Source organism: Polyodon spathula, chromosome 1 (assembly GCF_017654505.1).
Source record: "Polyodon spathula isolate WHYD16114869_AA chromosome 1, ASM1765450v1, whole genome shotgun sequence".
NCBI classification, from domain to species: domain Eukaryota; kingdom Metazoa; phylum Chordata; class Actinopteri; order Acipenseriformes; family Polyodontidae; genus Polyodon; species Polyodon spathula.
In genome coordinates this window covers 81191148-81210442 of record NC_054534.1, presented here as the reverse complement: position 1 = coordinate 81210442, position 19295 = coordinate 81191148, and the positions used below count along the sequence as shown (strand labels likewise).

Here is a 19295-nt window from a genome sequence, read left to right as displayed (position 1 = left end):
TGTAGCCTGGTGAGCAAGTCCGGGGCAGACTTGAGGCTGGCAGGGGAGAGTGTAACGTGCACTGGGGGAGGCAGCATCAGGGCTGGTAAGTGACATAATCACACACAGACATAAGGCTGATATACGCCCCTGCAATGGAGCCGCCTCTTTTGTACAGCAGTATCACCGCTATGCTTTAGTGTGAGAGGTCCCAAGTTTGCGCCCACCCTTTGCCTGTGTGTGGATTGTCTCGCTCTATGTGATGTGCCTGTTGACCTAGTTTGCTACAATGTGTGTATATATATATATATATATATATATATATATATATATATATATATATATATATATATATATATATATATATATATAACCACTTTAATAGAGGGGGAGTGTAATTTTTAGCCTACTTAAAATAAAAACTGAGGACTAATTGAACGTAGTCTATAATGATACCTGGGGAGAGGACATTGTGCTGGGGTACATGCTATAGCGAATTTTGTCTGAAAGATAGTAAACTCAAATGTTTAACGTGTTATTCTGCATTGCCTTAGTTATAGTTATTCTGAGAAGGCATCACATTTCCAGAGGGAGCATGTGTCCCGCTGTTCTGGAGTTGAAGCTGTACTGTTGCCCCGAGGGTTGAAAAAGTGACAAACATTTGGCAATATTTTTTTGCACTCTTGAGGTCATTTATTCAACTCAAAAGGAATAATTTAAACTCATTTAAAATATGTGATGCTGTGGCTGGTCCACCCTTTTGTTTATTGTTGAGAGAGTCAGCGGGCACAAGACCGTTTTTGGGTTACAGCACAAATTACTTTTGCTCATGTGACCCTACATTAGCTAACTGGGATTCATATGTTTCAATGTATAATATGTCATATATTATGCATTGTAATAAAAATTCTTAGTTTTAATATCCATAAAATAATGATTTTAATATATTATAAGGGGTGGGTGGGTAGTTATTAAGGGAATACATTTTAGTTCTATTTATTATGTTAACAATAGTTTTGGTATTTGGTATCTGGTATATTTATAATATAGTAAAAACATGTTAATTATGGGATTTTGGTTCATATGAACTGATGTAGTAATCTTATTGTATGTATTGGTTGTACACTATATATTTTGGTTTTTTATGAGTCCATGCACAACCGATGTAAATTAGCTTATAAGTCTGGGTACAATACATCTTAAAAATGTTAAAAAGTGCACATGGTCCCTGACAAATAAAGAAGATGATTTCTAAAGTATGCTGTAATAAACTAGTGCTAAGGCCACCACCACTATTTTTAAAAGGGTGTTTTCTGATATGCTACCGATCAATGCAGTACAGTACAGACATGTCTTTAACAACACGAGAAGACAGTAATGCTAATAATAAGAATACTACTACTACTACTACTACTACTAATAAATAATAATAATAATAATAATAATAATAATAATAATAATAATAATAATAATAAGTAGGTATTAAACAGATATATTCACATATCCTTAGAATTAATTCAGGATTTGTCACCTCTTTTTAACAAAAAATGATATAATTAGTCTAGATGTCAGGCACATTAAAACGGTTGTGTTCTACCTTAAGTAACTTCGAATTCGTGTTCACAGTATCTGAAGGGCGGGATGCCTTTCTGTTCAAAATAATTCATTTTCTAATTTCAATAGCCTAACTATTTGTTTGATATGTGTTTGAATTGCTAGTACAATGAAAAGTAGTAGCAAATTATTATTATTATTATTATTATTATTATTATTATTATTATTATTATTATTATGCTCTTCAAATAAAAAAAAACAAAAAGCTTTTAATATCGCACATTGTAAAGAGGGTTTTGAGCCTAAGAAAATATTCAGTGTATTCATTTTGCAAATCTGAATAGTGGCCCAGTCAAAATATATTTTGTTAAGTTATTCCATATGCAGAGGTAAATAGGACAACTTCAACAAAGGAAAACTAAATACAATGACTCTACATTTTAAACTAGGCCTACTCCTTTCGTTTGTTTTACTCCTTCCAGAAAATTCGATTTTGCCTTCAAAATAGAGCTCAGTGAGTGTTCGATGTTAAAAATACACATTTGGTATTTGATATCATAACAGTTTATAATGGTTAGCTTTAATAGCAGAATCTTTAAAAAGGAATAGCAAATCAAATACATTAATTACCAGTAATACAGAAGAGTTTAATAGGGGTATAATTATATTCACATTGTAATTTGATAGGACAGGACAATTATTTTTTAAAAGCATTTGATTTGAATTATAGTTTTTGTTAATAATTAAGTACAGCCTAAACCCTGTATTTCAAGATCATATGTATATATGCATATGACCCTTTTTGATAAATCATTGATAATTAATAGCTATTTAACTAATTGTATCAAATGTTGTATCAGATGGATGATAGTGGCATTCATTTAGGATATACAAACACACACACACACACACACACACACACATATATATATATAGTCCCTTTCATGAGATTTACGGTATTTACTTGCACTTTAAATTTTGTAATTTGCACTACAAGCAATCCAACCTGTTAAAAAACAAACAAAAATCATACGTATAAACTTCAGTTTTCAGAAGTTAAGTAGTGACGTCAAAAGGTGATAATGAAAAGATTTCACGCATTCTAAATACAGTTGAGTTCGAGGGACATAATCCCTGATATATGCACTTGGAATATTTGTAATCGCATCACAAAAACAAATAAAACACGATCACTCCATCAGCTATTCACAAAATGTCGTGTAAAGTAAATTTCAACCTCTTTAATAAGATGTCAATTGAGGAATAGCTAAATCAAAACAAGCCGAAAAATGCGAGCACCTGTGAAATGTGTACAGTCGCTGTAAGCAGTACAGAGAGAAGTAGCCTACTGTCGGACAAACCGAACCGCTTTCTTCATCAAGCTCTTCCGAAGGTCACTCTGCTTCTGCTGTGGCTAGGCAACTTTCCCGGAAGCATTTTTAACAACTGCTCGATATCAGTCAAATAAAAGAATACAGTTTTAAAAACGCTGTTTTGTACACATTTTATGAGAAGATCGTTGTTATGGAAGACTATATGCTTAATTTTGCTATAACACTGAAGTATATAAGAAAGAAGACCAGATATTATACGACCCAATACGAAAGAAGGACCAGATATTATACGGTATATAATATATATATATATAGAATATATATATATATATATATATATATATATATATATATATATATACACCTATAAATAACCTTTCTATAAAATACCTCCAATGTTTTGATTCAAACACAGGCTATCCAGTGAGTAAAGATATGCACACCCGTCGACCGTTTGGGCACTGGCGATATATATATTATATATATATAGATATATATATATATATCATATATATATATATATATATATCTTATATATAATACCAATTGCCGTGACTTTTTCACATGTCAAAACAGTGCGTTAAACGCATTGCGAAAATCTTATACTATCCTTACGATGGAAAAAAGACTAACAAAAATATTCCTTGTCTTATCCGATACTAGAAGTCTTACCATTACCTTATTAGTATTATTATTATTATTATATATATTATAATAATAATAATAATAATAATAATAATAATAATAATGTTCTCGAAAATATTTGAATGCCCTTGAGTGTATTGAATATACTTAAAGGTATCTGTCGCTTTAAAATTTGCGATAGTGTGGGAGTGTGGGAGTGACCTTTCTAGCAACAGGTAAAGAAGACCTCAGGTTTCTCCACGCCTCACTATTACAAAAATATCTGTATTTCAATGGGCTGAATATAAAGATACAACTGGTACAGTGCACACATCCACTTCCACTGGTCCTCGGCTCCTGCACAGACTGCTTTGCATGCACGAAATTGTCTTCAGAGAATAACAGCGAGCAAGAGTATTTCCCTTCGGAATATTTGTTTCTACTTGCTGCGCGGATTGCTAAAAGCCGACTTGTTAGGTAACTCAATGCCTTATTTCACCTAACTATATATGCACTGTGACATAACCTATATTTAACGACAGAAAGAATGACGCTGTCGTATTGTATGAACTGTTGAAGATTGACACTGTTATTTATATTAATGTTTATATAAGGTTGTGTTGACTTTGATAGTTCTCGATACAGTCGCATTTTCAGTATACACTAAGACACTGAACCCCATATGCTTGTGTGCACCTTGTGTTTGGAGTCAATCATCGCTGACACATGACTGCAGAAAGGCAACATTCTTTTTCCAAGGCACCTTCCGTGGGATCCAGACATCACCAGACCATTGCTAATAGCAATATGCCTATTGTAAAAGTGGAGAGAGACGCCTTGACCGATGTCTCCATTACCACGCCACACACTGACACCGAAGATCTTCCAAGGGGCCGGAGAAGAAAAAGACCATTCCAGAGGGGCAAACCCCCATACAGCTACATTGCCCTCATTTCCATGGCGATTGCCAACTCCCATGAAAGGAAATTAACTCTGGGCGGCATCTACAGGTTTATCATGGAAAAGTTTCCCTTTTACAGGGATAACTCCAAAAAGTGGCAGAATTCAATTCGACACAACCTCACTCTAAACGACTGCTTCATTAAGATACCCCGGGAACCCGGGCGCCCTGGGAAGGGCAACTACTGGGCCCTAGACCCCAATGCTGAAGATATGTTCGACAGCGGCAGCTTCCTGAGACGAAGGAAGAGGTTTAAACGATGTGACCTTAGTACATATTCAGCCTATGTACAGGAATCGCCTGTCTTTGCGCCCATGCAAATGTCCAGATCCGGCTATGCCAATTCAATGTACCCGAACGTGACTGTGAACCCCTCTTACAGCCAACAGATTGCACCTCACTCATCGGTTTACTACCCTACGTCTTCCCCTAGCTTTAGCTCCAGCCAGGCTAGAGTGTTTAGCATCAATACCATCATAGGACATCACGGTGGTCTAACCTCTGGGGCAGACTTAATCCAACAACCCAACAGGAGCTTCAGTCCCGACCTGGCATCAGCTGGCAGCTCGTGTAACCTTGGAGGGGCTGGCTACCAAGCCCAGTCTTGTGGGGGGTCCGTGCTTTCTAGGTCCAACCCAATGTCTTACTCATACTCTGTGCCAAATGGGCACCTGTCTATGAACCAAAGTTCATACTCCCAGGGGAACAGTCAGATTTATGGAACATCTGCCCGTCTGGGAATTCCCAATTCTCCTTCAATGACAAATGACACTATGGACATCTATGGAAGGATGTCCCCTGGTCAGTACACAACGTTAACACAATATAATAGTAGCAGCCAAATCCCGAGTACGAATGCGTATCTTAGACATGCAACGTACTCCGGCAATATGGAAAGGTTTGTGTCCGCAATTTAACACGTCTTTTTGGACTATTTAATTACTTACTATTTGGAGAGCTTGTTTTGTTTTGTCCGGTTTTTTTCCAGATGACTTGGTTACGGTTGCTACAAAAATTGATTAACTTACTTAAAATGCCTTTACATTACATTTTGAATTGAGCTCTTTAATAGTTAGTTATACAGTATGTTTCAGAATTAATTCATATAGGTTTCCTTCATGCGTTCTATGGAGCACAATCATAACAAAAGCTAATCATTAGTAAGGGTTTCAAATAATTCATATTTGGAAATCTCCTCACCATATAACTATTGAGGACCTAGTGGTTATATTTGGAACCTTTTTAAAAATGTCTCTTTGGCCTGAAACAAAATAAGTATATACTCTTGCAGTTTGTATTGTTAACTAGTGGAAATATATCAAGTATATTAAAAACCATATCGACAACACTGGAATTATATAAAGTGTATTGAAACTTCATTATTTCCATTAAAAAAAGAAAAAAGTCATTTGGGTGTAATTTTGAGTGCAGTTTGTTCTTAAGTAGATATCTTTCAATGTTGTTATATAATGTTTATTGACATGTAAATACTGTAGTAAAAATAGAATAAAATGTTTTTTTTTTTCTTATTATTTTGATTATATTGATATGTTGACTCAATGCTTGTATTACACCCCCCCCCCCCCCCCAAAAAAAAAAATTGTGTACAACTTTATTTTCCCCTTTCTTTCCCGTTTTGATAATTAGTATCACATGTTACAGTAAGTTTTGTGCAACAGGTCTAACTGGTTTAGGTGTTCTAATAAACAAAACTGTTAAACCTCACCACTCTCTGGGAACTGGTTTTATTCATTCTTCAGATTATGCAATTTTGTTGTCAGTTCATTTTCAGATCTATCGATAATCTGACAATTTAATCTTAAATCCACCCACACATTCCATGTAAATAATGCATGGATTCAAAAGAACAATAAGACCTAGAAAAAATAAATCCATTGTGTGGTAATTGCATAGTCTTTTAAATATATAAAAAAACACTATTAAACAAAATCTTATATTTTCAATAGTGCGTTCAATAATTATAAATAATTAAACGACATTTTAATTTAGTAAGGTTTTTAGCTTGTTTTTTTTTTTTTTTTTTTTTTTTACTTGAACCAATAGAGAGGAATTAAAACAAAGAAGAAAAAGGTATTAAAATCAAACTGGCGCCTAATTTGGATTTCCATTCCACAGCAAGCAATTGCTATGTAAACAAAAGGCTTGCAAGCAACATATATTTATTTATATTAAACTTTACATGTTCTTTACATTTGGTATCTACTGAAACTTAAAACAATGGGACCAAAGCAATCAAGTCTTGGACAGTGGCTTTGAAATGTATAATTTGGTTATAATGCAGATCTATTAAAATGCTTTAATTACGTTTGCTTCAAAGCATAAACTATTGGCATTTTTTTTTTTCAGATAGGGAATTCAAAATGTCGCTTATAAACTAAAGATGTAAAAAAAAAAAAAAAAAAACAATTACACAGCCGGGTAAAAACAATTGTATCATAATGTAATTTTAACTTAAAGTGCTAGGTTTTATCTGTGTTTTTAGCGCATGTAGGCCTATAGGCTACTAGCCAACATATATGGTGCTAAATCGTTCTAATCAGTCGAATAGCCTGACTTTTAAACTTTATTTCAGATAAATTGTTTTATTCTGAATTTGAAACAATCAAAACTATTTAGCATATAAAGCATTACCTTAAAAAGTTAGCCTGAACTAATATATATATATATATATATATATATATATATATATATATATATATATATATATATATATATATATATATATATATATAAGATTCATATTATACTAGAGTCGTACTAAATACTAAGCAATAGCACATATTACACTTTTTTTAAGAGGTTAATGCTCTTGTGTATTGCAGGATTCCACAAATTGAAAAATATCGCATCAATAATATTCCATTAGCACTGATAACGAGTCACGTTTAATGGCCACGGAATACCCGCTCACAGAGACTCCTCGACAAGACTATTTGTCAAAGATCTTAACGACAACCCGGATAATAAAGCCTGTGCAAATATCAAGTGGTCTTAATTGTAATCACTCATTGGAATCCGGCTTTTTTTTTTTTTTTAAGACGCAGCTCTTTAAAAGTTATTTCATGCTCTGTGCGAGGCTTTTGTCTCCTTTTCTTCCCCATCTTTGTCACTTCATTCACCTGAAGTACGTCTGGAGCCATAGCATTTCATAACGTCTGCTACAACAGGGCTATCATGCAAACAACCGCTGCATGTCTACTTAGGGAAAAGCTGCCGCTATATCTGCTCTAATAAAGCAACCAAAAGTACTCGGCTTCGGAATCCGACATTTACTCTTAAAAACATTTGCCATTTGCAGCGTTATTTGCGTTATTAAATCACATAACCAAAATAGGGTACTCCCATAATGTAATGCCTTGTCAACTTTAATGTATTGTATTGTTTTGTATTTGGTATTATACTGTTATTGTTATAGTATGCAAAAAAAAAAACTGACATAATTTTGAAACCAAAGATTTAAACTTGGTTTGTTTTAATTGTCGGGAATAGAAGCACAAACAATGTTAACACAATAAACAATACTTATTTTGATTCAGACCTTTAATTCTTAAATATTAAACCTTCTAAACGAGTAATCATGTTCATTTGCCAAGAGGCAAACTGTGTTATTTTTATTCTTGAGAAAACTTCATTTTGAGCCTGTGCTTACAGACAGAAATTACAACAGTGTGATTTGCGATTATTGAATATAAACACGGATACGGATAGAGAACGGTGACTATTCTTACTAATAATACCCTATACTTACAAACTGATTCTACAAGCTTTTGCAGATAACGATAATACCAGATATCTACCAAGATTAGAGAAAAGCCATCACAGACAATGAGATGAAAACCAAACATCACTAATGTCGATAGTTCGAACACCGCACTTTAAGTTGATTTTACGGGGTTTCTTTTTTTTAACACTAACATTTTAAAGTAGTTTTCATCCATGCGTTTTTGTGAACTTTCCAATATGCATTTTGAGTTGGCTACAATGCTCGGATTCTTTATTTATTTTACCTTTTTTTGTACACTTTAAAAACAAATGTTTATGAATGAAATATGAATCTTGAGGGAATATTTTAAACACACTTTAGTTTTTATTTGAATTTTTTATACTGTAGCCTAGAAGTACAACGAAACAAGCATTGTCACAATACACACTGTAGTGAGTACTAAAATGGGTTCATAATTTGCTGCTGAAGGTTTAATTAGTAAACGCTTGATGTATAGGCGTAGAGGGAAGGAACAGACAACCTCTTTATATTTATTCCTGTGAAGCAGGAATGATACATCATTAAATTATGTATGATACATGCTTTTATTAATCAGAATTATTTTTTTGTAATGGACTTTCAGTTCAAAATATCCTATACTTTAATTCAAAATTGAGTCTAAAAAGTTATCCAATCATTATATTTCACTGTAAATGTTTAATAATTAAACATAAACAAAAGTGTTAAACACATTTTTATATTTTTGAATATATTTCTAGTTTTACATTATAATTTTTACGTTGTGAATCTATGCATATTCTCAAACAGTTCAATCGGTTGCACAAGATGTATGTTTAATTCTTAAACCTTTAGTTTTACAGTATTGTTGTACTGCACATGGTAATCAAGTCAATTATCAACAATACAGGAGAATCGTAGCCTATAAAGTACCATTTGTTTTCCTTACAGTAAAATATGTTTAGTCTATTTAAAGTAGGCTTACCTATTTATGGATTCCCTAATGATACTTATTGGAAAAAGCTGGCCATGACCTCTTCACCTAATAGTTTTGACTGTGACATTCTAATACAACACAGCTCAAAGCGTATTCTAAGATCATCTCTCTATACTGACCATGTTTTATATTGCATGCCTTGAGTTTCCTTAATTGCGTCTTTTTAAATGTTGTTTCACGTTAAATATTCTTTCAATATATGATGAAATATATCTTATGTAGTGAATAAGATATATTTGATAATATATTGTACTATGTACCGTCCATCACAAGACTGGTTGCATACGTTGTATGGCAATCCAAATGGTCATTTAGAGATATCTCGAAATACATTTCAATATATCTTAAATATAATTGCAGATATCTCAAACTGACTCGATTTCAAGATATCTCGAATTGAATTTGAGATATCTCAAATTGATTTCCTATCTGTCCAGGTTGAGATTTCTGCCTGTCCAGTTTGAAATGAGTTTGACATATCTTGAAATCGAGTTAGTTTGAGATATCTGCAGTTCAATTTAAGATGTCTTGAAATGAATTTCGCGATATCTCTAAATGACCATTTGGCTTGGCATATACGTTGCACCTCCCTGGTGTAACAGAATCTCAATATATACACCATGCAGTTTCGTCTTGACGCATTAGTTTCATCGTGCATGGCTGCCAACAGTGCCCCTATTACCATTATTGAAAGTGGTGTGGAAGGTTATGGTATGTAGGCTATTTCTATTTTCTGTCCAACCCCTCAATTAAAAAAAAAAAAAAAAAAAAAAAACGTTTTATTGTGGCCATTGTAGGTTTGTAGTCAATGTACAAAACGGAAAGTAATTATAAGTTAAACCTGTAAGTATTTTATAAAGGAGAAGAATCATATATTTCGTGTGAAAGCTCCGGGGGTATAATAAAGAACCATTTATATCCCTAGAAACCTATGATTCAATCATTTTTAATGTATTTCTTTTTATTAAGTAGGAGTGCATCTTGCAAAGAGCCCTCAGCCTCAGGAAACCTTTCAATTTATTATTCATTAATCAAATAACAGCATATTAAATGCACATCTTTCAAATGACGTTCATGCCATGCACTCTATCAATGTCGAAAAATCCAGTCAAGACAAGAAAGCAACAAAACCTGTGAATAGAAAAAAGCTTCGATGCAGTTTTAAACAGGCTATGATAGACACTTAATTAATCCTACAGCCACAAACTCTGGAATATAAAAAGAACATAATGTACTTAATGGTACTTCCACACCAGTAGAGGCTCCTTAGAGGAGGCAAAATAAATATATCATATAAGTATCTATCTTAATATTTATTTATTTTTCACTACCATATAAACATTACCATTTAATACTATATGAAACAAAACTAAATACTCAACAGTTCTTGTTCAATTGTATATTAGTGAAGATTTTTGTACATAAAGGTCGTCATGATTTCATATATTTTTACTTTCATAGGTGTCATTGTCCATCAAATCAGCAATATGGACGGTCACTCTTGAAATCAGGACTTAAAGGATGTGTTGCAGTAAGAATACCTCTGTTATGAAAGGGGAACACAATTAAAAGGCTATGGAACAACGGTTAACAATGCTTTGGACTGTTGATGGATGGACAACAACACCTTAAGGATATTATCTTCAAGTCTTTGTTAGACAGCTTTTTATGTGTTCCAGTGGGTTTGTCAATTACAGATGATGTTTCTTTGTACTTGTTGATTATGCTTCGGATACTACACCTTCAAAATCAAGTGAGTAAATTGCTGATGCTCATAATGCATCACAGTAGGAAAATGCACAAGAGTGGCATGTAGCTTCCTTGTCTAAATTTTTGATCTCTGATAAATTGTAGTTCCTAGTTTAATTAAAAAATAAAGGAATAATTTATTAGGTAGAAAGAAAGAAATTATTTTTAAAAATGCACAGAGCAATACATATATTTATAAATAAATACTTTTAAATAAATAAATGTAGAAATTAATGTTTATATTATAAATGTATAAATAAATTAATAAATAGCGAGCCAGAAAAATATGTCGTATAAATTGATTTGGCTGATGCTTTTATCCAGAGCAACTGACATTTGTCTACCTGTATAAAAAGCATGTTTAAAAATAAATAAATAAATACAAGCTATACAATAAGACATTAGTGCTTCTTCACTTGCAGCATATGTGAAGTAGTGGTTTAAGCATGTGCTCTTAACTGGAAAGCTATGAGTTCAACCCCAGGTGGGGGACACACTGCTGCTTTAACTTGATTGGTCCAGTAAAAAACCCAACTGAATAAATAAGTAATTGTATGTAAAAAAAAAAAAAAAAATGTCACAATTGTAAATTAGCCTGGATAAGGGTGTCTGCTAAGAAATAAAATAATAATTTTAAGGCTTGGTTGGTAGTTGGATGGGAGACTGCCTAACTTGCCTGGCAATACCAGGTACTTTAAACTTTTCTTTGGAGTTTTACTCAGTGGTGTAGTCGAGGATATATGCAGGTAAACGGTGTTTACCCACTTCTCATATAAGGGAAACAGAGTTTACTCACTTCTACTCTCCTGTAATGTGCAAATCCTGTGTGAAAGACATATTTTAACTGCGAACGTCTGTGTTGTGTTCAGAGAATATGAGCGGAGCAAAGCGGTGACAATTCCGCTCACCGCACATAATCAATGTTGCCAACGTAGCGATTTTGTCGCTAAATCTAGTGACTTTTGTACTGAAGCTCTGAAGGAACAAAACAACACTCATACCAGACCAGCAATGGAATTACAGCGTGATCCCTTTATTGAAATACTAATGCTGGTACTGTATCTCAAACAATATTGCAAACATGAAAACAGTTCAATCTTTTAAAGTTATTCCACTAACCTAATTACATTATCAAACCATGACTCCTTAATATTTCCTTCTGCTGTGTTTTTGAAGTAGCTCAATTCCGTGGGAAAACTGCAGACCTGGCAACTCTGCTGCTGATCCACAGTGAGGCAACCAGACCTATAGTGCCGGAGGACAACACAGATCTGGCGGCTCCACTGTAGAATCACAGGCGCCCTATCAACCACAGGGGTCGTTGGTGCACAGTGAACCGTTGATTCTCCTGCTGACCTAAGCCCTCCCTACCCGGGCGGCGCTCAGCCAATTGTGCGCCGGCCCCTAGGAACCCCGGTCATGGTCAGCTGTGACATACAGTAGCCTGGATTCGAACCTGAGATCTTCAGGCTATAGGGCGCATCCGGCACTCCACGTGGAGCCCAGTATTTTTTTAAAGCCATAGACAAGTTGAACAGGCTCTGTGCACAAGATGGCGTCAGTGGGGTTCTGGTTTAACTTAGACTGGCATACTTACTTCCTGTTTAATACTTGCTGATGGTGATCATAGTTCGTTTTTGGTATACTCGTGTTTGTTGAAGACTATTTTGTTATTATTCTATTATATATTTTTTTATTCATACAATAAGTACCACAGGTACAAAACTGAAATCTGTGAAATATCAGAAACGAGATGGAAGCACCTCAGAGCATTGCTGTGTCGCTTTTAGTTCAACGTCGTCGCGACACAACTCGAGTGTAAGCTCTCACTCTTTTCCTGTAAATGAAGAACTTAAAAAGAAGTGGCTCAACAGTATCCGCCAAGCGCAATTTACAGCACTATATATTCAGTAACAAAAACGATGTTAAAATAACATTAAATTTGCAGTTCAAAATCACAAGTCGGGAAATGGGACGTTAAGGCATGCAACCTTAACTCACCCCTATAATGCCTATACACCACATCAGATATGATGTCATACATGATATCAGTAATGACTTCATTAATGACGAATCACATGACAAATGCTCCACCATGACTGCCCAGAAGGACATTACCTGGGTGTGTTTGTTGGTCTGCAGAATATTGTGCCGTCTGCTGTTCTTAGGAACTCACATGGCAATAACAAGACAAAACAATAAAGTTTGGTCCTCATTCTCCATGGCACTGTTCTAGAAAAAAGTATCCTTTTACTGTGCAAGTACATATTGAAATGCATTTTTGAATCCAATGGTCTTTGATAAATGTGGCAATGCCATATTGTAGTTCAGTATTTGCATAATGACAAGTGCACCTAGTTTTGCATTGGAAGTAAGCAGTATTTATGCAACACCTATATCACGTCTATAGACAATAGTTGAAAGAGTGGCCCGCGTGACAGTGAGAGCAATGAAAGTGTCTTGTTCTGTCTATGATTGTGTCTATGTTGGCAGAGTGATTTTCATACGAAGCATGATAGCTACAGTCCAGCACAGACAAATTATTTTTCTAGTGTAATGTTCTTCTGGGCAGTCTTGGTAGAGCACTTGTCCTGTGATTAGATATGCCAATATTCATGTCATTGCTAATGTCATTACTGATGTAATGTATGACATCACATCTGATGTGACGTATAGGCAAATAGGGGTGAGTTAAGGTTGCATGCCTTAAGGTCCCATTTCCCAACTTTTGTGATTTTGAACTGCAACCATAACATTATTTTAACAAAGTTTTTGTTACTGACTCTCTCTCTCTCTCTCTCTCTCTCTCTCTCTCTCTCTCTCTCTCTCTCTCTCTCTCTCTCTCTATATCTATATATATATATATATATATATATATATTACCTGAATTTACTACAGTATCAATATACAATAAGTATCTATACATGTGGAAGGAAATATGTTGTACAGCAACTGATGATGTGAAGACCACACAAAAAAAGGCAACCAGCCTGGTATAATGCAGGTGAAACCGGACTGTTCTAAGAGATCTATGTAAAACACTGCAACCCAACACATTTTTTTGTTTTGGACATAAAATGTGAGATCAGCTATGAAATGTGTCAACTGACTTATTACAGTCTTTATATAAAAAAAAAAAATGTCCCTATGCACATGACTTTATTAAACACTACAGCAGCACTATGAGACCAGCTTTGTTTTGTATGCAACATTTTGTCACTGCAAAAACATGCTAGTTATCATCTATTAGTGAAACATATATAATACTTCATACAGCATACCACGTATACAGTATCCTGAACATGAGACATAATAGTATAAATATTACAACTGAGTGCAAATGTTAAACTTATTTAAGCATTTGAACACAAAGGCGCGCTATTAGAATATGGACCCGTTAAAAAATAAAACGTTTTTTGTCTGATTTTATGAAGAACTAATTTGTGTTGCTAAGCGTTTAACTCAGTCTGAGTAAATCGGTTTTCTCAGAAAACATGAGTGGTCTTGTTCGGGTTCTTTCGGTTTATTCCAAGTGGACCCTGTAGTCTACTTCCAGTTGAGGAGTAAATAGCAACTCGTTACAGTACCGTATTTAATTTAAATATTTTATTGACATGCAGCTGTTCGTACTGTTTTGTGAAAGGTGTGTCTTCGGTAACTTAAAAATAAATAAATAAATAAATAAATAAATAAATAAAGTCTGAATGCATATTTGTGCAGCCAGCTCAATTTCGATATGTTAGGCTGTATAACCATGCTGTTTGTTGCGTTCATAAAGTTTATTCCACGTATTGTCAGGCGACTTGTTGCTGGTGATCGCTCAAATAAGTCTGCATCCATATGTTTTATTTTTACAACTTGTGAATGATACAATAGCGTAGCCTTGTTTGCTATATTACACTATGTAACACAATTTTTGTTCCTGGGTAGTAAGTGTTATTTCCTAATTGCTTATGCCTCAAAAGTATAGAAAATGGCTATTATTCCCCACAGACTTTGCTTTTGTGACCAGGACAGTGATATTTCAAAATAACACTATTTCCAATGGGAAAACGGGCAAATGTGTGTCTTTTCGTTCACATAAAGTCAGAAAAAAACAACATATGAATCCAAATTAACATGTATTTATACTAAAGTAATAAAAAATGACTACAAAAGATTTAGAAGTGAGTAGTTTTTCGAGATTTACGATTATACTGTAAATACAGAAAAACTGTAAATAAGATATTTGATAATTATCAAATATCTTATTTACAGTTTTTCTGTATTTACAGTATAATCGTAAATCTCGAAAAACTACTCACTGCTCACAAAAGCAAAGTTTGTGGGGAATAATAGCCATGTTCTATACTTTTGAGGCATAAGCAATTAGGAAATAACATTTACTACCCAGGAACAAAAAAAACTTTTTTTTTTTTTTTTTTTTTTGTTACACAGTGTAATCATAAGTACAGATAAATACGTTGGTCCTGACTACAGTATTTGCCATAAACGATACTGTCTGTACAGTACAGTGTTTCAAATGGTTAGAAATAAACAAAAATGACTTATTTGCAAGTTCTTCTGGCTTTTGTGGTTGTCTGGGTGTTTTCGATTTTTTTTTAAGGCTAATGTTATGTAAATAATCGTTTTGGGCCTATTGGAAATGTTTCGTTATTATATAATATTGCTGCTCAGGCGCTTAGTCGGTCAGCCTAAGTGTACATGTAGGTTTAAAATACATGCACATTCTATCACTGACAGTTTTTCTTATTTATTTACTTACTCTGTACTGTACAATATAACGCTTTGTTACGCTTGTGATGTGAAAATCTTGAAATGTTAGCTACGATCAGCCATTCGGTGTGCATTCTGGGAGCAGTAGTTCAAACTGGATAACCCCTTCTAATAAAAAACTAAAAAAAAAAAAAAAAAAAAAAAATTCTAACGATAAACGCTCTCCCGGAACCAAATTTACACGAAAAAACACTTTTTATATGAAAGCGCTGTAGCTCAAAAACTGTTAGAAAGAATAACACAAAACTTGTAGAAATAAATCACCCTACTTATCAGACTTGAATCCAAAACGGCAGGCAGATTGACTGAACTTAACCCCACGTTTGGAGCTACACAATACAGGGGCTTTTAATGGAAAGAACATTGCAGCCATAACAAAGGGCTTTTGTCCGAAACGCAATGAAATATATTTTCCAGTCGTTTAAACTTTTTATGTACATCCAAAAACACCTTTTAATTTTTTCGTCCTTTCTTAGTTGAAATGCTGATATGCTTGCATTCTTTATTATTATTATTATTATTATTATTATTTATTATTATTATTATTATTATTATTATTATTATTATTAGCAGTAGTAGTAGTAGTAGTATTTTTCATTGCTACCTTAATGTATTGGTCACCACTGGTTTAAAGACAGATACTCCCAGTTGACCAAAAGGGGATTACTTTATTGTACTCTTGTTCACAAAATGGATCTCAATACTTCTTGTATTGGCCACCACTGCATTAAAGTGTCGGTGTTCAGAAACTGTGTGTGACCTAATTCCAATAGTTAATACAAGTATGTAAATCGTATTGCCTCATTGTCTATTGTGAAACATGTAAGGTGCCTCTATTCATCAAAGTGTTGGCGTTCAGATTATTTTTAGAAATGTTTTCCAAAACTTTTTGCTTACATTTTTTCTTAACTGGCGAATTTTAAAGTTTTATTTTCATTCCAACAGCCTTTTCTGTCAGATTTTCCACCTGTTTTATGCATAAATTAAGGATGTTTACAACCCAATTTGAATGAAGGTTGTCCGAGTTGGTGATGCTATTTCAGTAACATGGCATGAAAGGGCAGGCTACATGTAGCACACAGATCTAGAAGGGCGAGGGTGAAAGCTGCACCAAGACAACACGATAGGTTACGGATGTAACCACGGTTGCCTGAAAGAGAAGATGACCACCAAATCATATTTTGGGGATATGCCTGTTTGTCAGGTATTTAATGAGCATTTTATAGCAAAGCTGCCGACAGACCCCTCCGTGGAGTAACGTCCCCGGTCCCGCTTCCCGAGGTAATAAATATTCACTGAACTGATACTTCAGTCTCATTCGCTTGAACCTGCGAATGTGAGTGATGTGACTTCGCAAAGTTGGCGGTCATCTTCTCTTTCAGGGACCCGGGTTACATTGTCTTTAAGATAAAATCAATAACAAACGTGCAGCCCCTCTCTAACACACACACAGTAATCTTGTCATTTTGCACATAAACTCCTTCCAAGGCTGTTAAGACCATTGCTAAGGAAATAGAAACACCTTTCTAGCCTGTAGCACCGTTCTGTGATCATAACATCACAAGCAGTAGGGAGCCTGGGAATCAAAATGTGTAGACGGGAAGCAAAGACAGATTTCTGATCACTGAGGAAAGTGGAAATGACACCAAAAAAAAAAAAAGCCAACAACAACATGGAGAGTACACTAAAAGTACCTGCGATGGTGAAGTTAGCTTTATACAGTCGACCGAGAGAGAAACAAACAGGCTACATACATCCTGCCAGCACTGCAAAGCGACAATATAAATAAACTGCATTCAACCGGTAACTGCCACTAATTTATACCAGTATGTTTTTAGTTTTTTTCCAACGGCTAAAATTAGAACCTGAATTAATTCAAAACTCTGTCACAATGCAACAGCGGTATTTTTCCAAAATGAGTAGGTAGTCGATATTCGTTATTAAAAAAAAAGGGGGTGGGGGGCAAATTAAACAACACGGAAAAAGCACCGAATGAGTTCAGTTTCAGGTTTTGTTAGCACACAAATAAAGGTAATGAATGCATTTAAAATGTTTCTAATAAGTAAAAATTTGCCTAGTGAAAGCTTGAAAAGCAAATACTTTGGGAAGTATTTAGTGCTGACTATTCTCTTTATTTAATGTATGTATGTATGGTTGTGTGTATTTTGTCTATTTATTTCTGGACACCATAGCTCTTAAGTTGCTCTGTAGCTATTTTTAAATTTCCCTTTAAATCCAATTCTGAATAAAACATTGTTTACAGCACACATCTGTTAACCTAATGAAACTAATAAAAACCACAAACACTTGGAAGTTTACCTAAACTAATATTAAGTAGTCCAAGGTCAGTGCTAATCAGGGTCTGTGAAACTAGAAGTTTATATTTAAAGTCTTAAAATGTTTAACTAAGGGTTAAGTTTTTCTTTTCTTTCTTTCCGGTCACACCTTATACTTTAACTAAAAGTTTTATGTATGTATATTAAAGTATAAGACGTGACCAGAAAGAAAGTTTAATATATATATATATATATATATATATATATATATATATATATATATATATATATATATATATATAGGTACTTTTTTTTCAGTACAGTATTATGTTTTTTTATGCTATTAGGACTCCAGCAGACACCTTTTTATTATATGTTATGCTTTTGTGAAACAGTATCTGTTACTTAAAAATGTCTAGTTAGCATTTAATGGAAAAGGACATTCCATAGCTCAGCTTACACTAAATAAGAGGAGAGATATGTAGTACAGATTCTGTGTTATCGGTGAATTTCTTTATTTTTCTATTTGTCTCCTATGTGTTAAAACCTTGAAGTAATATCACAACATGAAATTAAATGCCACCAAATTTCCTTTCATTTGGTTAACGTACCTGAAACAAAACTATAAAGGGGAGTGTCAGAGTTGAGTAGTGAGAAAAAATTGGACACCGGTATGTTTTTTATTTTGTGATATCATTCATTACTAAACACCCAACCCAATTGAGCACAGTGAAAGGGGACTTTATACAGTGGCAAAATGTGCTTATAAATAGATCAAGGAATCAAATTCACTAAAGTGGAAAGACAAAAACAAACAGAAACCGTGGACTTTTAATGGTGAACATAAGTGGGGCAAGTACGACCACGTTATTGTTCACCCTAATTTTGTATTTAACATATTTTGTTTGTATGTATATATTGCTAAACTCCTGTAAAACTAACCTGATTAAATCAAGATATCTTGAAATTAAGTGTTTAATTTGTGTCGGGGCTGGAACCTCTGTGCTTGCAGCCGTATTCCCAGTACCTGTAGTTAAAAATCTAATAAATGCTTTATTTTTAAATTCTCAACACAGTTGTATCAAGTCTGCGAGTTCTTGCGTGAACTAAAGAGACATAATGCGCTGCCACGTTTGTAAACTACTTTAAATTACTTTACAATTTCAGCTTGAGTGCCTTTAAGTAAGATGACACTGGCTGCAACTCTATTGTCATTTTTTTATACATAAATAAGCTTGCTTGATTTGAAAAACGTCATGAACGCTACAAACAACAACTTATACTACTTGGTTTGATTAAATGA

At 34.1% G+C, this 19295-nt stretch overlaps 1 protein-coding gene across 1 annotated transcript; it reads left to right on the top strand.

The window, feature by feature from the left end:
- Positions 1 to 3810: 3810 nt before the first annotated feature.
- LOC121323097 (forkhead box protein E1-like) lies at positions 3811 to 6174 on the top strand. Its single transcript, XM_041263870.1, has one exon. It carries the CDS (start codon positions 4218 to 4220, stop codon positions 5367 to 5369), a length of 1152 nt encoding a protein of 383 aa, XP_041119804.1. The 5' UTR covers positions 3811 to 4217; the 3' UTR covers positions 5370 to 6174.
- Positions 6175 to 19295: the final 13121 nt, after the last annotated feature.